At 40.7% G+C, this 25,252-nt stretch overlaps 2 protein-coding genes across 4 annotated transcripts in view; one reads left to right on the top strand and one right to left on the bottom strand.

The window, feature by feature from the left end:
- Positions 1 to 2,596: 2,596 nt before the first annotated feature.
- On the bottom strand, positions 2,597 to 19,278 carry LOC127570570 (gamma-glutamylcyclotransferase-like). The gene is made up of 4 exons (XM_052016241.1): positions 18,934 to 19,278; positions 12,863 to 13,005; positions 7,932 to 8,070; positions 2,597 to 3,495 (listed from the first exon to the last, which is right to left on the bottom strand). The coding sequence occupies exons 1-4, from the start codon at positions 19,135 to 19,137 to the stop codon at positions 3,343 to 3,345; spliced, it is 639 nt and encodes a 212-aa protein (XP_051872201.1). The 5' UTR covers positions 19,138 to 19,278; the 3' UTR covers positions 2,597 to 3,342.
- rp9 (RP9 pre-mRNA splicing factor) overlaps positions 19,159 to 25,252 on the top strand; it is a 21,239-nt gene continuing 15,145 nt past the window's right edge. For 2 of the 3 annotated variants that reach the window (XM_052016243.1, XM_052016244.1), the window contains exons 1-2: positions 19,159 to 19,411; positions 24,176 to 24,206. In XM_052016243.1, coding sequence (XP_051872203.1) covers positions 19,269 to 19,411; positions 24,176 to 24,206 — 174 coding nt within the window. In that variant the 5' untranslated portion in view covers positions 19,159 to 19,268. The remainder of the gene's footprint in view (positions 19,412 to 24,175; positions 24,207 to 25,252) is intronic. The other variant, XM_052016242.1, reaches the window with a different exon arrangement.

Genomic DNA, 25,252 nt, shown 5'->3' with positions numbered 1-25,252 from the left:
CCTTAAATTTATGTCTCCCAGTGCTTGTGCTGTCAGCTAATAGGAACAGCCTGTCTTTGTCTAGCTTTTTCTTTTAAAAATATCATAATCTTGTACGCCTCAATCACATATGTCCACAGGCTCTATTCACTCATTATAGTTTGCTGCTCACCACAGCACTATAAGGCCTCTGATTCTCTGCACTTTAGAAGCAATTTATTCCACTTTTCATTTAGCACAGAAGAAGAGGTAAACAAGCACAGAATTTGCAAGCATCCCTGCTCCCCCAAGGTTCAGGTCATCACAGACTGCATTCATGTGGTGCTTCAGCCTACGCTTCAGAACCTGGCGCTCTTAATGAATTGCAAGAGCTTCCACTCAGTGTTCAGGAGATGGCCAACCATTTTAGAAACTTCATGTTCAACATAAAATATTTTGGAATTCTGCCTGACACTAAATGAAACAATACCTTACCAGATGGGTAGTGGGAGAGAAGGGTTAAGGACTGGAGTAAAAATGGAGAAAGAAGTTAAAAGGGCAAAAGTAAAGGTACTGTCTCTAAACACATGCAGCATGTGCAACAAGGTCTTTTCCAGCATTAATGAAGGGTCCTCATCAGAAACTGAAATGGTGCAGGGAACTGCTTTTACTTTGCTTAATACATGTTTCATAATCTTTTTACATTTATTCATAAAGTTAATACAATGTACAAAATCTACGAGATTTGCATACATGTTTATCTATATTGTCCATATTCATTTGCTCCTAATCAAAAACAAGTAGTTGCAAATGTTTGTTGTTAGCTGTGCATTCCTTTTTTAAAAGATCAATTTGATGTTTAGTTAAAATTCTCAATGAAAATAAACTGGATCATGCACATTTGTAACAAACATGCACAAATTATGATCCAGGCTATATAATAATGCAAAACAAAAATGGAATTGGACAACGCTTATTTAAGATTTGTTGGAACACATTTGCTAAAACAAAATAAATGCCCCTTGTATTTGAAAACAAAATGTGGTACTAAATTGTACAGACATCACTGTTGCTATGGTATAAAACGCTGCCAGAAAATCCTTGTCTATTCCATTCACCTAAAGACATTATCCCAATAGCTCTGAAAATAAGAGGGATTCTCAGCTGCAATACAGCTAAAATATCAATGCACTTTGACTTTTTTAATAAATATAGGAGAGAGATTTTTATCCTTAAACCAGACCCACCATAAATTTCTCATCAGCACTGCAAATGTGCAGCCTTGCATTTTTATCTTTTCAATCTTGTGTTCATATTTTTATGAACTGATAAGTAAATACATGGAACATTTCTTCAACACAGTTTTGTGGGTAGAGTACAATTTCCATCTCCCCAGCAACCTTCAGCCACCTCTCCACCAATGACACCACCTCTCCTTCCCACCCCCAGCAAACTCTCCACTATTAACCCTTGCCTCCAAGTCCCTCAACTGCATGTTGTTTCAAACTTACTCCTCAGAATAATCCACTGCGTAGATCTAATATTTTTAATACGGGCTGGTAAATAAATCTGTATGATTAGTGTACAAGATGCAAATGGCAGTCCAAGAGTAGATGAACTTAAAAAAAAATTTTTTGTTTTGGAGGGGCTTTAAGGTAGGCATCACCAACATGTGGGAGGGCCAATCACATGATCTCTCCCACTCAGCAGTGATGTCTGAGTGGAGTGGAACCCTCCACAGGGGGCATAATTGCACGGGCAAATTCCAAGATGAACTGTGTAAGCTTCTGATTACATTACACACTGCCCAAACAGACTGCCGTGTAAGCAAGATATAGCAACTGTATCTCAGAGAAAGAAAGATATTAGTAGCTATACAGCATGGGGCTCCAAGCAACTGTCAGCCAGTAAACAAGGAACAAACTGTCAGAGAAACCATATGAAGTACGTTGATTGGTTTGAACAAGTGCTGGGGCATGGATAATTGTGAAGACACATCAAATCATTCGAGTTGGCTACTTAGGTTAGCTGTCCATAAAAAAACAACTTTGCCATTTTCTGCACAGAAAATTTTGTGTCTGTTACACAATTCCCTTTTCAGGGCTGGAGCTACAAACTGAAACTCAGCTAAATGCTGGCAGCTGCAAGAAATTACTCTGGATGTTTCTCAAAGCCATTATTTGCCAAATAAGATACTGTAGAGGGAGGGGGGAAACATATACATGATTCTCTTGCAAGAAGATCATTGTCTAATGGCAGCATTTAAAAACAACACTGATATTACATTCAACTCCTCAACTTCAGAGCAGATTAATTTCTCGGCCAAGATTATTTAAAATACAGGACTGACTTGGATAAGATTGACCAGCACCTGAAACCCACAGACAACTCTGCACTACACAGTCCTATCCACTACACAGTCAAATTGAATTTTTCAACTGCAACTTTTATTCAAGTTAGTTAAAGAATATCATCACACCTTGGACAATAGCTAACTGGGACTTCTTTATCTATATGGTACTTGTAAACAGCAATGTATATGAATGTATCTTCACCATTATCCATGCCCCCAGCACTTGCTCAAACCAATCAATGTGCTTCTTATGGTTCCTCTGACTGTTTGTTCCTTGCTTACTGTCAAAGTTGCTTGGAGCCCCATGCTGTATAGCTATTAATATCTTACTAGAGTCCTTTGAACGTCGGCTTGAATCATAATAAGTTCCCCAGAAATTCAATAACAATTATTGATGAAACTTGCAAAAAGGAACCCAATCCATCAATGATGGCACAAAAATCACAGATCATAATGATGACTAATGCTAATATTTTCCTAAATAATGTGACGACTGCTGTGCTATATGGCACAATAGAAGTAAAAATAACTTACACAGCAGTTTTTTTTTGGGAAGAGTGTGAACTAATCTGAAGCTTACGCAGTTTATCTTGGAATTTGCCTATGCAGTAATAGGGAAGACTGGATATCTGTCGCTTCCACACTCCAGTTCATTGAATAGTCTATTGACCCGTGATGGATATTTTATTGGAAAATGACTGGACAATGCCAAAATGTGCTTTACAATAAAAGGTCAAGGAATCAGTTACAATGCTTAATTTTTCTAAGTACAACATATTAATATATATGAAGCACAAAAATCATTAGATACTAATTAAAAATATTAGACAGGGAAAAGGTGATTTAGAAAGCTCCGCAACTTCAATGAAAATCAAGATGTGCAAAAAAAGTAAAATCATGAAATAATTCTCAATCAGTCCAATTTCTAAATTTATAAAATTTTGATCTCCAAACTCAATTCAACATAATCCTCTGAGCTGAGCAAATTTAAGATATACCCTGTATAACAATTAATTTTTCAAAAAAATATTTTATATGGATGTATTGTTTTGTTCTTGATGCAAAATCGCAATAATTTGAATTGTAAATGGAGTAGTTTCATTGTAATTATTAGTCAATATAGTATCCAGCTTCTTAATATATTCAGCAGGCAACCCACTTTCTCTTGCACCTTTGACGATCACCTGCAAACATAATTCATGCAATTACAATAGTGAATCCATAAAAATGAACAGTATTTGCAAAATAGTAGTTTTAAAGAAAGTACCCAGAAGTTACCAAAAACTAAACACTTTAATTCTTCTTTGACTTATGGTTTAAGTTTGTAGGCAGCAGGACACTTGCTCCTCGTGCGTATGGGACAATGGGGCACAGTTTGGGAGGAGGGGGGGTGAAGGGTAAGTATTGTCAAATATAGGAAGGAAAACTAAGTCAGTCCAATAGGCAGACTAGACATGGATGTGAAAAGAGACATGGGAGTAATGCAAGGCTACACTGCACTTGTTTTAAAACAAGGAATCTGACTAACTAGGCAAATGAACTGTGTTGATTAGTGCATGGAAAAAATTATACTGTGACTATCACAAAGACATGGTTAAAAGAGCAGGATTAGCAACTCAATATTCCAGAATCTATTGGTGTGATGATGGGGGGAGGGAAGTAAAGAAAAAAGGTGGCATTGCAAAGTTGATTAATCTAATTAATCCATTACTAAAGTAATGAGGGACCATATTCTGCAAGGCTCTTCAAACAAAGCTATGTGGTTAAAGCATAAAAACAAAAAGGGGGCAATCATTTTGCTGTGGGTATACTGTGGGGCTTTCCAACAGCAGGAGCTGGAGGTGCAGGCATGTAGGCAAATCACAGAGGTGCAGTAAAAGGATTATAGTAGTAGCGGATATCAACTTTGCCAATATTAACTCTGATTGCCTTACCGTGAAAGGCTTAAAGGGATTTAAATTTTTAAAGACCATCCAGGAGAGCCTTTTGAGTCAGTACATAGATAGTCCTACGACAGGAGGGGCAATATTGGACCTAATTTTAGGGAATGTAGCCAGGCAAGTGACTGAATTGTCAGTAAGAAAGCATTTGTGAGATTGTGATCATAAATCTGTAAGTTTCAAGGTAGCTATCAAAAAGGATAAGAATGGACCAGAAATTAAGATCCTAAGTTGGGAGAAGGCCAATTTTAATACCATAAGACAAGACCCAGCAAAAATAGATTGGGAGCAACTACCTGCAGATAGATCTACATCCAACAAATAGGAGTCAATCAAAACTGAAATTATGAGAGTTTAAGGCCAATGTGTTCATGTCGAGTGAAAGGTAAAGACAACAATTTTAATGAACCCTGGATGTCAAGGGACATCAAGGGCTGGATAAAACAAAAGGAAGCACTTAGCAGCAACAGAGAACTGAAAACAGGGAAGCCCTAACAGGAATATAGGAAGTATATGGGAGTACATAAAGAAATTAAGAAAGCAAAGAGAGGAATTAAAATATCAGTAGCAGACAAGATTAAGGAAAATCCCAAAGGATATGTCGTGCAAGAGGGTAACCAGGGAAACAGGAGGGCCCATTAGAAAACAATGGGGCATTCTTTGCATGGAGCTACAAGACGTTAGGGGAGGTCCCAAATGTATACTTCTCATCTGCATTCACTGAGAAGGACATTGTAGTTGAAGAATTTGGAGATTGTGAAATTCTAGAGCAAGTTACCATTCAGAAAGGAGGAGGTATTAGATGTCCAAGCAAGCTTAAAGGTGGATAAATCCCCAGGATCTGTTGAGATGTATCCCAATCTGCTATGTAAGAAATTTTTAAATCTTCACTGATCACCAGATGATTGGAGGATAGCAAATATGGTAACTTTACTCAAGAAAGGTAGCAGTGATAAGACAGGTAATTACAGGCTTGTGAATCCAATGTCAGTGGAAGGGAAGTAATTGTAAAAAAATTCTGAAGAATAGGATTAATCTACACTTGGAAAGGCAGGGATTAATCAAAGACAGTCAGCATAGCTTTATTAGGGGGAAGATCCTGCCAAACCAATTTAAGTGAATTTTTCAGAGTTAGCAAACTGTACTGATGAGGGCAGTGCATTGATGTATTCTTACATGGACCTCTGAAATGCCTTTGAGACTAGTCAAAAGGTTAGAAACTATGCAGTCCAGGGCAAATTGGATCCAAAATTGGCTTGGTACTAGGTGACTCTTAGTACCAAGGATTGGTTTTGTGATTGGAACCCCCTGTAGCCAGAGGTGTGCTACAGGGATTGATGCTAGAAGCTCTACTCTTTATTACAAACATTAACAATTTTGATGTGTATATACAAGGTATGATTAGTAAGTTTGTAGACAACACAAAAATTGGTGTTGTTGATAGGGAGGAGAGTAATCATTGGCTAAAAGATGATATTGATTGGTTGGTAGGATGGCAGGAAAATGGCAGATAGAATTTAATGCTGATAAGTTTGAGGTGATAAATTTTAGAAGAATTACCAAGGCTTAGACATACACAATGAATTGTAGAGCCCTAGGGAATAATGAATGACAAAGAGACCTTAGTGTACAAGTCTAAGGAAACCTGAAGACAACACAGGTAGATAAGTTGGTTAAGAAGGCATAAGGTGGTTTAGAAGAATGTTGCATTTCAGTTATGAGAAGGGTCAGGATAGACTGGTTTTATTTTCCTTGGAGCGGACGAGGCTGACAGAGGACCTGATTGAAGTGTATAAAATTATGAGGGGCATAGATATGTAGAAATTAGGAACTTTGTTCTCCCCACAGCAGAGATGTACGAAACCAGGTTTAAGTTAAGTGATGGGAAGTTTAGAGGAGACTTAAGGAAGTATTTTTTCACCCAGATGGTGGTTGGAATCTGGAACAAGCTGCCTGAGGAGGTGGTGCAGCCAGAGGGCTCCACAACATTTATGAAGTATTAAGACTAGCACTTTAATCACCAAGGCATAAAGGGCAACCAGCCAAGTGTTGAAAAATGAGATTAGTATTTTAAAACTAACTGTAGCCACGTAGCTAGCAGCTAAACCTCACAAGCGTGATGGGCAAAGAAGCCAACTTCACATGAGCAATAGAAGAGTACAAAGGTAACTTGTGAAGGGTTAAAAGCAACTATCCCAGTATAGTAGAATGGACAAGTATTTTCAATTTGAATCAACATTTGGAGGTTCTCTCATACAAAGATTGTTAATAGTCCAGGAAGTTCTCTGAGAATACCAAGAAAATATCAGCAATGATACTTATAACAACTTCATCAAAGTGTGAATCTCTACCATTGATTAATCACAGTATGAACTAGGTTGGCATGAGATAAAGAACAATAAAGACAGGACTCTATGTTTGTAGTGATACAAGGGATAATGGGTCCAGTCTGATAGCATTCAAGGCCTCAATAGCAAGCAGTAGAGAAAGTTCCTGTCACGCCAGTAACAGATGAAGCCTATGCTAAGGCAGTGAAAAACCTACATGGAAAAAATTGGTCATGAGACCCAGATGGGGAAACTGTCAGGAGCAATCATTTCAATGCTCCCAGTGTCTGACTGGCTCAGTTGAAGTTTGAGGAGCCCAACAACCTCAAACATTGGTGTAAAAACAACAAAAGAAACATTGAGTATTTCGGCAGCAGCAACTCTGGAGACCAATAGTTGACAAGCACTCGGATCTGGGACGTGAGCAACAGTCAGAATCCCAGCAGTACAGAGCTTGGCCAGCTTGGAAACAAGTGTGCAATACTTAACCCTTAACACACCAGTGATAAGTGTACAAAGTGTTTTTTCTCTGGCTGACCTTGGGTTTTACAGTCAACAACATAGATGGGTATTGGATAGTCGGCATGGACATGATGGGCCTGATTCTCTGCTTTATGACTCAAATAAAATAATGTACAGCCATCATAAGTTAATTTGGATGCATGTCACTCTGAAGTGCATTATAAAAGAGGAAACTATCTGAAGCCAATATAACCCTTAAATCTAGTGGTCATTGTAGCAGATCAGTTTCATATAATTGTCTGAATATATAGGACGGAAATCCTTGTTATTGTGTTCTCGGTAAATTTTAAATACCATTAGAGTCGAGGCTTACTGGCCATATTCTGAAAGGGGTTCCCTAGCATCAACAAGTAAGCAGAATTGTATGAAATCTAATCCCTCCATTACGCCATTTACTATTATTGATTAATACAAAGTTTAAACTTCCAAATGAAAATAAAATAAATACAATATTAGTACTAAAAGTCACACCAAGTCTACAAGTAAATACTTTTGTTCCAAGTATTCCCCTGCAATCTCAAAGAGTCTAAGATGAATTTATTTTACTTTTCTCTTTTCTAAAAAGAATCCAAAACAAAATTCAAATTATTTTATTGTATGGAAGAGAGAAGTGATTTCAACTAGAAATATTCCATGCTACAATTAATAAGCTGGTTGGGATACCAAACTATTTAGCACAGTCCAAATCAAGTGCTATGTGATGTGAAGCACAAAAAAATGAGTTCCTCAAGGAGAATAAATCAACACATCAAGCATTATGGTCTAAATCCTGGATCAAGGGAGTTTGTTTATTTTAAATAGGAAAAAGTCAATTTTCTTTTATTTACATACCTCTTTGTAAAGTGGCGATGCAAGGGAGGAATTAAAATGATTCATCTGATATGTCAGACAAATAATTTCTTCTCCCATATCTTCCTGCTCAACTTTAACCTCCATTGGACTATAGATCCCTCCCTGAACACCTTCTTGGCTGTTGGAGAAAGAAAAGAGACATGTGGGCAGAAACAAATAACAACTGCAATTATGAACCAAATGCAAAGTATTTGATTAAACAGCTATTGGATTATATGTAGATATAGCAAGAAAAAATGTTTTGAATGGGAAGTTGGTGTGGGTGGTCACTGACCCTGAAAAGTGACTCCTTTCTTTTATTTGTTTTTAACATTTTAATTATATTTCCATTTTAAAATATTTTAAAAATTATTTTTATCATTTTTAAATGTCTCCATCAAAAGATAGTCCATAAGCCTTTGACAGACATTTGTTGGATGGGACCACAAGTACCACTGCCTGAATTCTACTCACCTACTGTGCCTCTGACAAAACCCAAGTAGGACATCAGTGAGTAAGTGCTGTTTGATAGCACTGTCAGCTTAACCTTCCATCACTTTGCTAACAGTTGGGAAAAGATTGGTTGAGCAATAATTTGCCAGATTGTATCTATCCTGCTTTTTGAGGATAGAAAATACCCAGGCAATTTTTTCATCTGTCATGTAGATGCCAGCCCTGCAACCATATTGGAGCATTCTGGATAGAACAATGACTAGTTCAAGTTTCAGTACTACATATTGGACATAATCTGGTCTCAGGCTTTGCTGTATGCAGCGCTCGCATCCAGTTCCTGTGTAAGCGAATCAAATTGGCTCAAGACTGGTTTCCGTGATCATGCAGATCTCAGGAGGGGGTGAGATGGATCAGCCACTCTACATGTCATAGTACATGTGAGTGCCAATTCATCAGTTTTAGCACTCAAGTGCTACGCCCCAACAGAGAGCACGGGAATATTCTTGGAACCACCACACCATTTAATTCTCCACCAGAATTTCTGAATAGATGGTGGCAGAATTGTGGAGCTCTGATATTATCACCGCTCAATCTATAACACGCCATTTTGCTACCAAGCATACATGCAACATGGTGCTGTAGCTTTCCCATCTTTACACTTAATTTTTGGCATAGCTGGTGCTGCTCTCGGCTAGTCCTTCTCCATTCTTATTAAGCTAGAGTTAATTTTAATGGTGGAGTGAGGGATATCCTTCATGGACTTTATCAGCAAGTGTGTTGAGGACTGTACACCAAAGGAGTCAATCCAGGTGTTCCCAAACCAAAAACCATGGATGAACTGGGAGATCCACTCCCTAGTGAAGTCCAGGACTGCGGCATTCAAATCAGGTGATCCTGACCATATACAAGAAATTGAGGTATGACCTCTGTAAAGCTATCAGGGATACCAAGAGACAATAACAGTCCAAAATTGGGTCCCAGACCAGCCGTCAGTTGTGGCAGGGCTTACATGCTATAATGGACTACAAAATAAAGGCAGGCAGCATTGCCGACAACAACGCATCCCTTCCCGATCAGATTAATGTATTCTATGCATGATTTGAACAGAAGGGGAATAGAATGTCACCACCCACCCTGACAGCTTCCAATGCACCTGAACCCACGGAAAGCATCTGGCCGGGATGGTCTCCCTGGCTGTGTCCTTAGATCCTGCACAGATCAGCTGGCAGGGGTATTGCAGACATTTTTAACCTCTCCCTGCTTCAATCTAAGGTTCCCACCTGCTTTAAGACAGACCACTATCATCTGGTACCTAAGAGAGACAAGGTAACGTGCCTTAATGACTACCACCCATTGGCTCTGACTTCCACCATCATGAAGTGCTTCCAGAAGTTGGTCATGGCACACATCAACTCCAGCCTCCCAGACAACCTCGATCCACAGCAATTCGCCTACCACCAAAACAGGTCTATGGCGGATGCCATCTCCCTGGCCCTGCACTCATCTCTGGAGCATCTGGACAGTAAAGACACCTATGTTAGAATATTGTTTATTGACTACAGCTCTGCCTTCAATACTATAATTCCAAGCAAACTCATCTCCAAACTCCTAGACCTGGGACTAGGATGGGCAGCAACACCTCTGCCACAATTATTCTCAACACTAGTGTCCCACATGGCTGCATCCTCAGCCCCCTACTCTACTCGCTATACACTCGTGACTGTGTGGCCAGATTCTGCTCTAACTCCATCTACAAGTTTGCAGATGATACCACCATAGTGGCCCATATCTCAAACAATGAGTCGGAGCACAGAAAGGAGAGAGAGCTTAGTGACATGGTGTCATAACAACAATCTTTCCCTCAATGTCAGCAAAACAAAAGAGCTGGTCATTGACTTCAGGAAGGGGGACAGTGCACACACTCCTGTTTACAGCAACGGTGCTGAGATCGAGAGGGTTGAGAGCTTCAAATTCCTAGGAGTGAACATCATCAATAGCCTGTCCTGGTCCAACCACATAGACACCACAGACAAGAAAGCTTAATAGCGCCTCTACTTCCTCAGGAGGCTAAAGAAATTTGGCATGTCCCCTTTGATCCTCACCAATTTTTATTGAAGCACCACAGAAAGCATCTGATCCGGATGCATCACGGCTTGGTATGACAACTGCTCTGCCTGTGACAAGAAACTGCGGAGAGTTGTGGACATAGCTCAGTACATCACAGAAACCAGTCTCCCCTCCATGGACTCTGTCTGCACTTCTAACTGCCTCAGTAAAGAAGCCAACATAATCAAAGACCCCACCCACCCTGGACATTCTCTCTTCTCCCCCCTCCCATCAGGCAGAAGATACAAAAGCCTGAAAGCACGCACCACCAGGCTCAAGGACAGCTTCTATCCTGCTGTTATACAACTACTGAATGGTCCCCTAATATGATAAGATGGTCTGTTGACCTCTGTCCGTAACCGTGACTTGCATCTTCCCGTTGCCAGTCACTTCAACCGCCCCTCCCACACTATCACTGATATGACAGTCCTTGGTCTCCTCCACTGCCAGGAGAATTCCAAGTGCAAACTGGAGGAAAAGCACCTCATTTTCCGTCTTGGAACCTTGCAGCCTAATGGCATGAATGTTAAATTCTCCCACTTTAGGTAACCCCCCCTACCATGCTTCTTCTCTTCTTCCCTTTCCTAGCCTTTTTTTTCCTACCTTTTTTTTCCCTCTCTCTCTTACCTTTGACCCATCCCCCCGGTAAATCTACTCTCCCCTCCTCCCCCCCACACCTATCACTATCTCTTACCTGCATCAACCTATCACCACCCTGTGCCCACCCCGTCTCTCCTCTTTTGTCCACCTATCACTGCTCTGCTTTTCCCTCCTATATATTGGGCTTCCCCTTTTCCTATCTTCAGTCCTGAAGAAGGGTCCTGACCCGAAACGTTGATTGCCTGCTTTTCTCCATGGATGAGCCTGACCTGCTGAGTTCCTCTGGCATCATTGTGTTTTTCATCTAGATTTCAGCATCTGCAGTCCTTTGTTTCTCTGACCTCACAATCTATCTGGTTATGATCTTGCACCCTATTGTCTACCTGCACTGCACTTTCTCTGTAACTGTAACACTTTACTCTGCATTCTGTTATTGTTTTACCTTTTACTACTTCAATGCACTGTTGTAATGAAATGATCTATATACACGGTAAGCAAGACAAGTTTTTCACTGTACCCTTGGTACATGTGACAATAATAAACTAAGTTACCAATTTTATTCAAGGCCATGAGGCTAAAGGTTGTAGTGGAATATATTGCTGCTACAGCTGATGGTCCAAAGCACATGGATGCCCAGTTTTGAGTTGTCAGGTTTATTTTGCCTACCCCATTACGCAAGTTCGTAGTGTCCCCAAAATGCAAGGAAAGGTGTCCTCGATGTAAGAAAAGGCCTTTGTTTCAACTGAAATTATATGATTATGATTCCTACTAACGTTATCATGGACTGCTGCATCTACAACAAGTAAGTACAAGAAGTCCTCAAGTCTGCTCTGTCATTTAAAAAGATGTGGCTGATCTGATTGTAACCTCAACTCCACATTCCCATTTACCCTCTGGTACCTTTCACCCCCTTGCTCATCAAGAATTGACAAAATAGTCAAAGACTCTGCTTCCACCACCCTTTGAGCAAGAGAGTTTCAAAGACTCACGACACACAGAAAACGATTAATGTCAACTCTGAGTTAAATGTGGCCCCTTATTTTCAAATTCTCCCACCAGAGGAAACTTTTTCTCCACATTCACCCTGTCAGAGCCCTCAGAATCTTATACATTTCAGTGAAGCTCCTCTTGCTCTTGTAAACTCCAGCAAATATCAGCCTAACCTTTCCACCCTTTGTTTTTTATATCCTATTCAATCTTTTCCAATTTTTTTCCTTTAGGTTTGATGCTGTTTTTGACTTTTTCAGTTAACCGTGGATGGTAGGTTCTCCCTTTGAAATGTTTCTTTCTTGTTGGAATGTGTCTATTTATTCTGAAAAATGCCTTTAAATATCTGCCACTGTATCTCCACTCACTAATCCCTTAACCTCACTTACCCGCTCATTTTGACTAGCTTTGTTTTCATGCCCTCATTGTTACCCTTTCTTAAGTTTAAAATACTAGTCTGCTAGATCGGTGGGAATGATATCCATTTGATTTGTCCCTCATGTTGGTTCACTCACTACCAGCAGGAGTTCCTCAGGGAAGTATCCTGAGCTCAACCATCTTTAAGTGCTTATCAATGATCTTCTTTCTGTCATAAGGTCAGCAGTGAGGATGTTAACTGATGATTGAAGAATGTTCATTTCCATTTGCTGAAAAATACATCATATGTGAAAAATAATAAACCATACCTGATTGCCATCATCTTCACAATCTAAATATTTAGAGAAACAATTGTAAAATTGGTGATTTGCTTAAAAATATTAAAAAGTATTGAAGAAAATACTTACTCATCCAAAGACTGTCGATCATTGGTTTTCAAGCGCCATATAACTCCCCATACTTCATCATTAGGACTTGGAATAATAGTGGCAACACCTCCTCCCCACCGGGTTACACTCGTATTCTTATGGCCAAATGCAAGCTTATAGCCCTGAAAAAGAAATTTCTTTTTTCAAAACACAATACACTTCTGAAAAATTATGAGATCTATTTCTGAATATCAAGATTGAAACATGCAGTCACTGAACATGCTGAAAATTAGCTTATAAATGAAATAGGTTTTATTTGGTTTAGAGGCAAAACATAAAAGAGATAAACACTATAATCAAAAAGTGAAATTTCATGTAGGTGTTCCCTCAGGCTCAAGGATTATCTGCTTCCACTACAATTCATTGGGTTCCAAAGTAACCAATGCAATCTACCCAGGTTCCACAAATTCTGTCATTAGTAATGCAGGAGAATCTTTAAGGAGCTAATGGTTCAGTTGTTTGCTCATGGTCTCAGTATGCTCCCAGAGAGTCTTAATGTGCTCATGCTTTCCAATATGCTTCTCCACCAATCTATACAGTTTTGGATCTAGGATACCAATGAGTTGGAGAAGATCTCAGATTTTTCTTCCAAGGAGCTTTTGAAGACATTTTCTGAACTCCTTGGAATCACTTGCTGTGACAGAGCTCAGGGATGGGCTACTCATTGATGGAGCTTGTTGTCAGACCTAGTAACAATATGGCCTGCCCTTTGGAGATGACTGAGCATGATCAAAGCCTTGATGTCAAGGATGTTGACCAGGGAAAAGATGCTAACACTTGTTTACCTATCCTGCCAATGGATTTGGAGGATTTTGTGAAGGGAGCATCGATGATATGTCTTCAGTACTATAACTGCCCATGTCTCCAGCAAGCAGGAGGGTGAGTATCACAGCTGCTCAGCAGACTTTGAGCTTATTCCTGGGTTTGAGGCCTCGGTCTTTGGATCTTGGTGCACTGACAGATTTTGTCCAATGTCTGACCTCACTGGCTCTTAAGAAATGAGAAATTATCTACTTTAAAACTTGTTGGATCTTGTTATGGATTTTGCTTATCCAATAAATGAGGAGGGGGCAGGTTGATGAAGGAACTTTGCCTTTGGATTTTAGGTGCAAGGCCTCTTCTCCCCTACTCTTCGGTGAAGGAATCAATGATGGTTTGAAGCTCAGTCTACACAAGCATCGTCTGCATACTGAGGTTGAAGCAATTTTGATTCTGGAGTGGAGGCAATCAAGTTTGAACAGTTTCCTGCTCATTCTGTAGATTAACTCCATTCCAGTGTTTGTTGGAGCAGTTTACTGCACTGATAACACTGTCTTGCTTGATCCCAGTTGGCAGTGGAAATGAGTCTGAGATGGAGACACTGGTGAGGATCATGGCTTGCATATCATCATGAAGCAAATGACAGATAGTGACAAGTTTCTGAGCACAGCCAATTTTGAGAAGGATCCTCCAAGTCCCTCTTGGTTTATGAGTCAAAAGCTTACTAAGCTTAAAAACAGTACTGTGGTTGATGCTGCCTCCCACAATTTACCTACATTTATTGCTAAGTTAAAATCACCTCTGTTGTGCTCTCGATGGATGGAAGCAGCACTGCAACTCTGCTAGGGGATCTATAGCCATTGGGAGGTAAATGAGGGAAATGCTTGCAATTACCCTCCTCAGGAACACAGCAAGGAGACTTGTCTGTAAGTACCACAATTGGATGTCTTCTTTCTTTAAAACAGTTATGATTATGACATCTCTGATATCTCTAGCATGATCTCCTCTTCCCAGATGAGGGAGGTAAGGTCATGAGTTTGTTTCAGAAGCACATTCTCCCCTCCACCCTCTCGACCTTTCAGTACTCCAGGAAAGTATTTTGTCTGTTCCAGCTGACCTGTTTAAGTTACTGGATAGCCTTCACTTTTTGGGCTGAATAGTGCCAAGATTGCAGTAGATAACATGCTGTGATATGAAGTCGAGAAGAAACTAATAGCCCCTTCACAGGTGGTAATTACAGTAGACTTCAGGCCAGACCAGGCACTATTGACATTCTGTAGTTCCTGTTGGATACGAATTGTCCAGTTGGCCATGAGGCATTGACAGAGTTCAGATTTCTTTCCGTTGCCTTTGAGCAAAACATCTGTAGACCCTCTGTCTTCCCCATATTCTTTGTTTTTGTCTATATCATTGGAAATTTGTAATTTCCTTGACACACAGTAAAGAACACTGAACTGTGCATCAAAACTAATGTACAAACTCTATTACTGGTACAATTATACAATCAACATATATTCACATATTTTTGAACTAATCTATTCAAGATCTGGACTAAAGTTGACATGGAAAAGGTGTAGAAGCCAATTACATGATAGGATGCACATCTTTCCACATTCAAGCAGAAGGGAGGGATCTCTTTAGCAGAACCTCAAAATTAAAAGAAATTGCTCAGTCCGTACAAACACTAACAACAAGTCATTGCTAACCAATGCTTTCTTTGATTAGCATCAGAAGGGCACAAAATTACAGCAGTCAGATAATTAACTACATTCCTTAGTGTTACAGGTGTAAACACTATCTATTCAAGAAAAATAGCTCAAGATGGCACCTAGCAATTGAAGTGCAAACAAAATCAACCCTCAGCAACAATTCCAAATCCCAAGCCGAGCAGGGGCATTGCTGCTGCAGCCTATCTTACTGATATTAGGGGAGATTTAACCATGAGATTCTTTCATCTCAGGTGCCACAATAGGTTGATCCCGGCCAGAAAAGCAGCAGGCGCTAGTTAATTTCCAGCAATACCCATAGCAACATTTGAGAGCTCTATGCATTGCTTCTGTCCATAATAAATTTGCTCCAAAACATATTACAATGAATAACTATGTTCAGCCTTGCTAGGGTCACTGCTGATTCAGTGCCTCTTTCCTGGCCTACAAAAGATTTGACTTATTATTCCACACATTATGTATTCATTTTCATCATTTGGTTTATTGACTCAAATGTTTGTGAGCACAAGACCTTCAACTAGATCTCCCAAAAGATAACTTGGCTCACTTCTGTCATTTTTTACCAGAATAAATCGGACATGTAATTTTGGAGTCAGAATTAGGTTTGGTAGCCAACTCTAGTTGAACATTTGTCTTCCATTTATGCCAGCAGAATTTCTTGATAGCTACCATATCTTGGAATAATTTAAACAGATTATATGTTACCATTTGTGTCTTTGCTAGTACTGAAGAGGCAAAGGACAAATGCGCCCATCCAGATTTTACAGATATATTTACAGCAAAACCATCAGCACTAACTCAGTGAAACTGACAGCCTCTTAGGGAATTCTGCACAGATGTAGTTGAATACCAAAACATCCAGGTTGTTGTCAGTGACTCAGCACTCTTCTTGCAGCTTTGTCCTTCATAATAAGAAATCTCTTAAATTGATGTAAATTTCATCTACTAATGAACCTGTCAGTAAAAAAATCCCTTAATAATTGTATCTTTTTCTCACGGGGATCAGAGTTTTTAACCAGCAATTCCTTAAGCAAACTACCTGGCCCAAATAGAGTAACTTTGTATTTGTACTTCTCTCACACAAATAAAATGGATTTTACAATAACAGTTTCAGAAAATATGTTCCTACTTAAGGCCATTTGTATCTTATTCAACATTGTTTAAATAGTTAATTAAAAGTTGTGCTTCATGCTTTCTGATATGCTGCTTCTGATAACTTTGTTACTTTGGCTGTCTAGCTGACTTGATCTCACTGGCACCCTAATGGCAGGAGAAGTCAAACACAAAAATTCTAAGAATTTTTTGATGAACTTTAAGGTCAATAATAACCAGCATTGTTTTGCTTCATTGCAAATTCTGGGCTAAATCTGTGCCAGACTAATTATAATCAGGTACATAAACAGTTTTACATAGATTACGGATTGCTGCTGTGTTGTGACTGATTAGGTTGGAGTAGGGGAACATAGCTAACATGGCTGAATTTGCTATAATTCTCAACCTAAATAAAAAAGCTGATTAGAGGACAAGAATCGAAAGTTTGTATCTTGAATGCATTTTTAACTTTTGTAAACATTCTTATGGGATCAATATGGTTCATTGCTTGAGGAATACGTTGATGATTTATTTTGTAATGGCATTTGCTTAACTATTTGGAGCTCCTGAAACTTTTATTCTGCTAATTTTGCAACAGAAACAAGATATTTATTTAGGGATTGAACTTTTCAATGTTAATAAAAACTGAAAAACACACATTAAAGGTCTGCTTAGATTTTTTTTAAATGGCAAGACTTCATGCCAGTAATAAACATCAAATATACAGAATTTACATTTGCATTTATTTTACTTTAAGAATGTTGCGCTTAGCTTTCAAATGCTCATAGAGACAAATGACAATTCCATTTGTTTGAGAGATTCAAATGCATGCAAAGAATTTTCTACTCAGATTATTGAATGTGGCTAAATCACTACAACTATAGCTGATGACTGATTTCTATTACGAAGCCTTGAACTAGAATTTCCCTGACCAGCAAACAATATCATGGGAGCTTTTCTGGCAACAAGGGAACAAACAGATCTACAGTTTAACATTTTGTGTGAGAGAATGCATCATAAACAATGAAGCACATCTTTAAAACTTCGGAAATATTTTGCAACTGCATAACAAGAAATACATTCCAAAAACCTTTACAGACATTGAAATACATCATAAGTATGATGGAAAGTAGCAGCACAGGGAGATGTAGTGGTGAAGAAGGTATATGGGATGAAGACAGAGACTGCAGATGCAAAAACAGAATGCTGGAAGAACTCAGTGGGTCAAGCAGTGTCTTTGGGGGTAAAAGGTGGATGTTGATGTTTTGGGTTGAGACCTCGCATCACGTATAAAAGGATGCTTGCCTTCATCGACCATGGCATAAAGTAGGAACTCTTACACAACACTGATTACACCAATCCTGGAGTATCATGTGCAGTTCCAGTCACAACACTTACAGGAAGAATGTGATTCCATTGGAGAGGGAGCAAAGGCAATTCACCAGGGTGTTGCCTGGATTAGAGCATTTCAGTTATAAGGAGAGATAGGCTGGGTTTGCTTTCCCTGGAGCAGAGGAAGCTGTGGAGTGACCTGATAGAGATATACAAAACTACGACAGGGGTAGATCAAGTAGATAGTAAGAATCTTATCGCCACGATGGGGTGTCTAAAACAAGAGGGCATAGAGATGAGAGGTAGGTTTGGATGGAATCCGAGGACGATCTTTCTCCCCACTCAGAATGGCTGGAATCTGGAATGTGCTGCTTGAGAGGTGGAGGAGGCCACAGTATTTAAGAAGCATCTAGACAAACATTTGAATTGTCAAGGGATAGGATTAAATGCGGGTAAATGGGATTAGCAGAGATAAATTCAATGGTTGGTAAGATAAATTCAATGGTTGGTAATGGATATGGTGGACACAGTGCCCCTTTCTTGTGCTGTGAGACTCATGATGAAATACAGCAGTGCTATATGTATTATAAGTGGATAGTGGTCCGGATGTTTTTTTTTGTGTATGAGGTGTTGATTTATAGATCAATATTGGCCAAGACACAACAATCTTTCATCTTAGAGCGGGCCATCGGCTTTAACTTTCACGGTAAACACAGCATCTCCAAAGACGCTACGCTCCCTCGATAACACACCAGAGCATCAGTCTGGACTGGAAACTCGAGAGTGCAGATGCTGTAATCTGGAATACATAAAACAAACTGCTGGAGGAACTCGGCGGGTCGAACAGCATCCGTGGAGGCAAAGGGATGGTCGATGTTTCGGGTCGAAACCCAGCATCGCGACCAGCTGATCAACCCCCTCGACCTCCACAGATGCTGCCTGACCTGCTGAGTTCTTCCACCTTCTTGGTTTTGATTTTAAGTCAGTCTAGATTTTTGTGCTCAAGTCTCCTGGGATGGGGAGTTGAATCCTGCGACCTTCTGAATCAGAAGGTGATGGAGCCTTGGCCCCCGGGTGCCAGAGGAGCCTTGGACGCCGGCGTGCACAGCCAGAGCTTCCCCCAGCCCAGCCCTCACCCACCTTCAAGCAGCCCACCGACACCCGCACCGCTGAAGGGTTGAGCAACTGCAGCCGCCCCTGCAGCATGTTACTCCCGTAGGCGAAGTAGAGGAAGTCTTCGCCGCCGACAAGGCCTTGGGTCTTCTCAACCGCAATCATGGCAAAGACGAAACCAAAACCCCGCAGACACAACGCTATTCGGATCATTACCCCCGCCCGAGCCATCGCAATGGACGTTACTGCGCCTGCGCGCACCCACAGAAGGTGCTGGGTGGTTGGCTTGGGCTGTTAATGGTGGACGGCCGAGGGGGGTGGTACTGGTGGATTCGGGGTCACTGCCGGCCTCCGCGGCTGCGATGGCGGAAGACGGTCGGGTGAGCGGGAACGACCGTCGGCACCACCGGCGCAAACGGGGCTCGGCCGAGGACAGGGAACCGGAGAGGAAGAAGAAGAAGCGGCTGCACCAAGAAGTGAAGAAAATCAAACACGTCGAGACATTGTAAGGGGGGGGACATGAATGGGGGTGTTGGCGGAGGATAGGGGTCGTACACGAACTGTAGTGTGGAGGGGTGGGTGTGGGGGGCGGATGGGTATTGGGGAGGGGGAAGAGGGAAGAGTGGGTATTGGGGTAGGAGTGGGTATCGGGGGTGGGGGTTGGGTATTGTAGGGGATGGGTGGGTATTCGGGGTGGGGGGTGGGGGGTTGGGGGAGTATTGTGAGGGAAGGGATGGGTATTGGGGAGGGGGAGGGGTGGGTGTTGGGGGCAGGGAGCTTGTCTTCCTGCCACCTACCTAGTTTCCAAAAACAAACTGCTGGAGAGGAACTCCATAGGTCAAGCAGCATTTCTGGAGGCAAAGGAATGGTTGACGTTCGGGCCAAAATGCTAACCATACCTTCAACACTGAATTTCCCAATTTCAGGTAATCTGCTCCTCTGCCTATTTCTCTCCCCTTCTGATCTATCCAGGTCCTCTCACAACACGCGTCCTTCTTTCCAAGTCACTCCAGCCCCCTATCTCCCAGTTTCTTCCCCCCCCCCCCCCCCATCATTAATCCTTAATCAACATGTAGAGGTCCAACTAGAGAGAGCTCGATACTGGATCTTCTCTTAGGGAATGAGACGGTAGGTGACAGAAGTGTGTGTAGGGGATCATTTTCGATCTAGTGATCATAATCCCAATAGTTTCAAGATAATTATGGAGAAGGATAGGACTGGTCCTCGGTTTGAGATTTTAAATTGGAATAAGGCCAATTTTGATGGTATCAGAAGGATCTGGCCGACGTAGATTGGGATAGGCTGTTTTCCAGCAAAGAAATGCTTGGTAAGTAGGAGGCTTTCAAAAGTCAAATATTGAAGGTACAGAAATTATGTTCCTTTTAGAATGAAAGGCAAGGGTAGCAGGTTTAGGAAACCTTGGTTATCCAGGAATATTGAGGACCTGGTAAAGAAAAAGGAGGCACATATAAGGTATAGGCAGTTAGGATCAAATGAGGTGCTTGAGTATAAGAGATGCAAGAAAACACTTAAGAGAAATCAGGAGGGCAAAAAGAGGACACAAGGTTGCTCTGGCAGACAAGGTGAAAGAATCCCAAGGGTTTCTATAGCTATATTAAGAGCAAAAGGGTAGCAAGGGACAAAATTGGTCCTCTTGAATAGCGAGGTCATCTATGCTTGGAGCTGAAAGAGATGGGGGAGATCTTAAATGAATTTCTTGCATTCATATTTACTCTGGAGATAGACACAGAGACTATAGAACTGAGGCAAAAGAGTAGTGAGGTCATGGACTGTATCTGGATTACGGAAGAGGACGTGCTGGCTGTCTTGAGGAGAATTAGGGTGGATAAATCCCCAGGGCCTGACAAAGTGTCCCCTCGGACCTTGTGGTAGGCTAGTGCAGAAATTGCAGGGGCCCTGGCAGAGATATATAAAACATCCTTAGCCATGGGTGAAGTGCCAGAGGACTGGAGGATAACTAATGTTGTTCCATTGTTCAAGAAAAGCTCTTAGAATAAGCTGGGAAATTATAGGCCTGTGAGCCTGACATCAGTTGTGGGTAAATTATTGGAGGGCATTGTGAGGGACAGGATATATAAGTATTTGGATAGACATAGCTTTGTGCAGGGTAGATCATGTCTAACCAGTCTTATAGAGTTTTTCAAGGAGGTTACCAAGAAGGTCAATGAGGGAAAGACAGTGGACTTTACCTACATGGACTTTAGCAAGGCCTTTGACAAAGTCCCGCATGGGAAGCTGGTCCAAAAGGTTAAATCGCTTGGCATTCAGGATGAAATTGTCAATTGAGTTCAACATTGCCTTAGCGGGAGGAGCCAGAGAGTGGTGGTAGACAGTTGTCTCTGACTGGAGGCCTGTGACTAGTGGTGTGCCACAGGGATCGGTATTGGGGCTATTGTTGTTTATCATCTATATTAATGATTTAGATGATAATGTGGTAAACTGGAACAGCAAATTCGTGGATGACACCAAAATTGGGGGCATAGTGGACAGCAAGGAAGGCTATCAATGCTTGCACATGATCTTGGCCAGCTAAGAAAATGGGCTGAAAAATGGCTGATGGAATTTAATACAGACAAGTGTGAGGTGTCGCACCTTGGGAGGACAAACCAGGGTAGGACTTGCACAGTGAATGGTAGGGCTCTGAGCTGTGTGGTAGAACAGAGGGACCTGGGAAAACAGGTCCATAGTTCCTTGAAAGTGGCGTCACAGGTAGATAGGGTTGTAGAGAGAGCTTTTGGCACTTTGTCCTTTGTAAATCAGGGCATTGAATACAGGAGTTGGGATGTTATGTTGAAGTTGTACAAGACGTTGGTGAGGCTGAATTTAGAGTATTGTATGCAGTTCTGGTCACCTACCTACAGAAAGGATATCAATAAGCTTGAAAGAGTGCAGAGAAAATTTACAAGGATGTTGCTGGGACTTGAGGACTTGAGTTATAGGGGAAGGTTGAATGTTAGGACTTTGTTGCCTGGAGCACAGGAGAATGAGGGGAGATCTTGTAGAGGTATACAAAATTGAGGGGTATAGATAGGGTGAACGCATGCAGGCTTTTTCCCCTCAGGTTGGGTGAGACTAGAACCAGTGGACGTAGGTTTAGGGTGAAAGTTGAAATACATAAGGGGAATCTGAGGGGAAACTTTACTCAGAAGGTGGTGCAAGTGTGGAACGAGCTGTCAGCGAAGTGGTAGATGCAGGTTCAATTGTAACATTTAAGAGAAGTTTGGATAGGTACATGGATGGGAGGGGTTTGGAGGGATATGGTCCGGGTATAGGTAGATGGGAACAGGCAGAAGATTAGGTTGGCATGGACTAGATAGACTGAAGGGGCTGTTTCTGTGCTGTAATACTCTATGACTCTATCTACCGATTCTAACTCCCTTATTTGGTTCCATGCTCCACCTTCCTTTCCTGTCAGATTCCATCATCTGCAGCTCTTCAGAGTCTCCAGTTATCAGCTCCCAGCCTTTGTTGCTATTTCCACTGTTCTGGCCCCCCATCTGAATCCATCTGCCAATCAACTTTTCTTACCTGGATCCACCTGTTGCCCGCCAGCTCTTGCTACACCCCTTCCCCTCTTTTTAATGGCTGTCTCCCCACTTCACACACTGCATGACCTACTGAGTTCCTCCAGCAGCTTGTTTTTTGCTCCAGATTCCAGCATCTGCACTTTCTTGAGTACTCACCTCATGTTTGCAGCTCAACTCTGTACCCATGTGAAATTCGAGGTCAAGTGAATACCCAGACGGGCATCTGTCTGATCTAACCTTTTCCTAACATGCCTTGCAGCTCCTGGGGTTTCACACGGGACAGCAAAGGAACAGTCAATTGCCACTGGATTTCCTGGGCTTGTCAGTGGTGTTTCCCCTTGAATCATCATCTGTTTTAGTTCACCATTTGGTACTGGTAGGAGTGAACGGGAGCTGCTATTAACACAGTGCTCCCACCTGGGCATGCCAAGTCCAAACAGAAATATAAAACAGGAGTTAAATTTTAAATAAAATGTATATTTTAAAAAAAAAGTAAAAATTGGGGATTAAAGAAGGAAGAGAGAAAAGAGGGAACAGCTGAGGGGGGAAGGCACTAATTTGTTTAGGAAATGCTTGTGGCTAGAGAGAATTTTCAGTAATTATTACTTGTATTATGTAATACACAACAGAAATAAAAGCAGGAAAGGTTATTGAACCCGTCAAACCTTTTGTGCTATATAGTCTTTGCTTATTTTGGGCAAAAAAAACCAAAAAGAATCTCAACTACTGAAAGAAATTTATCCTTGTCTCAGTTCTAAATGGCCACCTCCTTATCCTGAGCCATAGGAAACAGCCCTCTAGCATTTACTCTGTTGAATATTCTCTGAACTTTGTGTATTTCAATGGTTCAAGGCCAAATCTGGCCTATCAAATGCAACTTTCTGGCAGGGGGCTTCTGAAAGATTAAGAATAGACAAATTTAATGAAACATTACATATTTTACCATTCTTGAATTAATCCTTTTTAATGTGATACATAGACTGAAAGATTGACAGATTAGCCAGTCCTTGAAGGATATTCAATTGAGGAATGAAAAATTTGTCTTTCTGGTTAATGGTCACCTTGAAAATGTTGATGTTGTGGGGTTAGGTGACATTTGAAGCAGCTGATTGTTATTTGACATTTATGTGGTGCAAATAGTACTTTCTATTGATTGGCCCAAGCCTGAATGATCTCTGTTTTGTTCCTTAGCAGATGGGTTATAAAGCTAAATGCTTAACAAGCATAGGGTTTGTTGCCATAATATTTCATTCATTCATACAGAGTTGAGTACTCCCCTGAAATGGGGTATGGATCTTGAAAATGCTACCATTAGCAATCAGTTATCATCAGATTTATTACAGCTTAATGCAGATGTGTCATAGAGCTACTGTAGGAGTATATTGACAACATTGGATCATTGTAGTGTCCCTGAACGCTTGGTTGAAGGAGTATGCTGTTGAAATTACTAACATTACTCAACATAAAATGAAGTTTAGCAGCTACTGATTTTGTCTAAGAATGGTTCAGTCTTCCTGGAGAAGGTAATCTCACTGCACTTCAGTTACGAGTCACTTCAAGCCAGGGAAATCAGTTATATTCCATGTTTACATAGGTTTTAATTTTGGCCAACATTAAATTTGCACAATTTGAATCTACCATTATTCATCAGTACAAATTTCATGCTACTGTAAAAGATTTTGTGTTTGTGAAATCATTAACAATTGATTTTATTTTAATAGTTACGAGAAGCCACCACCAGGAATGATAAAGGTTAGTCCTTATTTAAAATGTCATACTTGTTTTTTCCATTTTCTAATAATTTTGTAAAGCTGGTAATTTTTTTTAAACAACTGGTAACTCTTCATGAATTGCCATCACTAGCCACAATGCTTGGCTAATAATTCCCATGTATTACGGACTCTGAGGTAACATTTGCATAAAATTATTTGCTTCCAGAAATGCCAGGCCTCCTGATGCCCTTAGATTGGTCTTGATTAGTGAATTGTAATGGCCAAGAGCCATTTCTGTCAGTCTGCTTCAATTATAAATGTTATTTTTTGTTTTTCTGTTTATTACAAATGCAACAAAAGTGTAATTCTTTCACATTGCCTCACAATGCCTTTTATTTTAGATTGAATTGCTGCATCTTGGGGATGCCTAGGGTTGAGGATAATTTCAAGAACAGAAAAATAGCTTCGTGTGCACAGTCCCACAAGCATGGCAGTGTAATTGTAGTATCCACCAACATGTCTGTATCTCTTCCTCACTGTGCAAACCACTACATTGGAAACTTAATCTACATTTTGAAGAATAAAAATAAATGCACATTTCTGTCCCTTGATGTCTCCAAAACAACATGAATCTTTGTGTCCCTTACAGTTTTCTTTAAAAAGAAGGATTGGGTCCTCAATTAATATGCAGAAGGAAGTTAATTGAGAATCTTCACCTTTTTCCTATTCCATCCACCTACATGATTGCTATCTATTGTCTTACTTAGAATAATTTTCTTCATTGGGATTCATCAGTACTGAAGCATGGTCTCTAACTTGTTAATCTTGGTTCTACCATTGGAATTGGTTTGAATTGGTTTATTATTGTCACATGTACTGAGATACAGTGAAAAACTGATTTATGCCAGCCATCCATACAGATAATTTCAAAACTTAAGTACACTGAGATAGTACAAGGGAAAAGCAAGAAAGAATGCATAATGTAGTGTTACAGTTACAGAGAAACTGCAGTGCTGGTAGACAATAAGGTGCAAGGCCATGATGAGGTAGATTTTGAGGTCATGAGTTCATCTTTAACGTATAAGA

Source organism: Pristis pectinata, chromosome 5 (assembly GCF_009764475.1).
Source record: "Pristis pectinata isolate sPriPec2 chromosome 5, sPriPec2.1.pri, whole genome shotgun sequence".
NCBI lineage: Eukaryota > Metazoa > Chordata > Chondrichthyes > Rhinopristiformes > Pristidae > Pristis > Pristis pectinata.
Note: the sequence above shows the minus strand (reverse complement) of the source record. Positions and strands in the feature narration are given on the sequence as shown.

Excerpts from the sequence above, each read along its gene's own strand:
- LOC127570570 (XM_052016241.1), bottom strand. The coding sequence starts at position 19,137 with ATGGCTCGGGCGGGGGTAATGATCCGAATAGCGTTGTGTCTGCGGGGT. Across the intron at positions 13,006-18,933 it reads TGTCGGTGGGCTGCTTGAAG|GGCTATAAGCTTGCATTTGG; the intron begins GTGGGTGAGGGC and ends TTTCTTTTTCAG. Across the intron at positions 8,071-12,862 it reads GATCGACAGTCTTTGGATGA|CCAAGAAGGTGTTCAGGGAG; the intron begins GTAAGTATTTTC and ends TTTCTCCAACAG.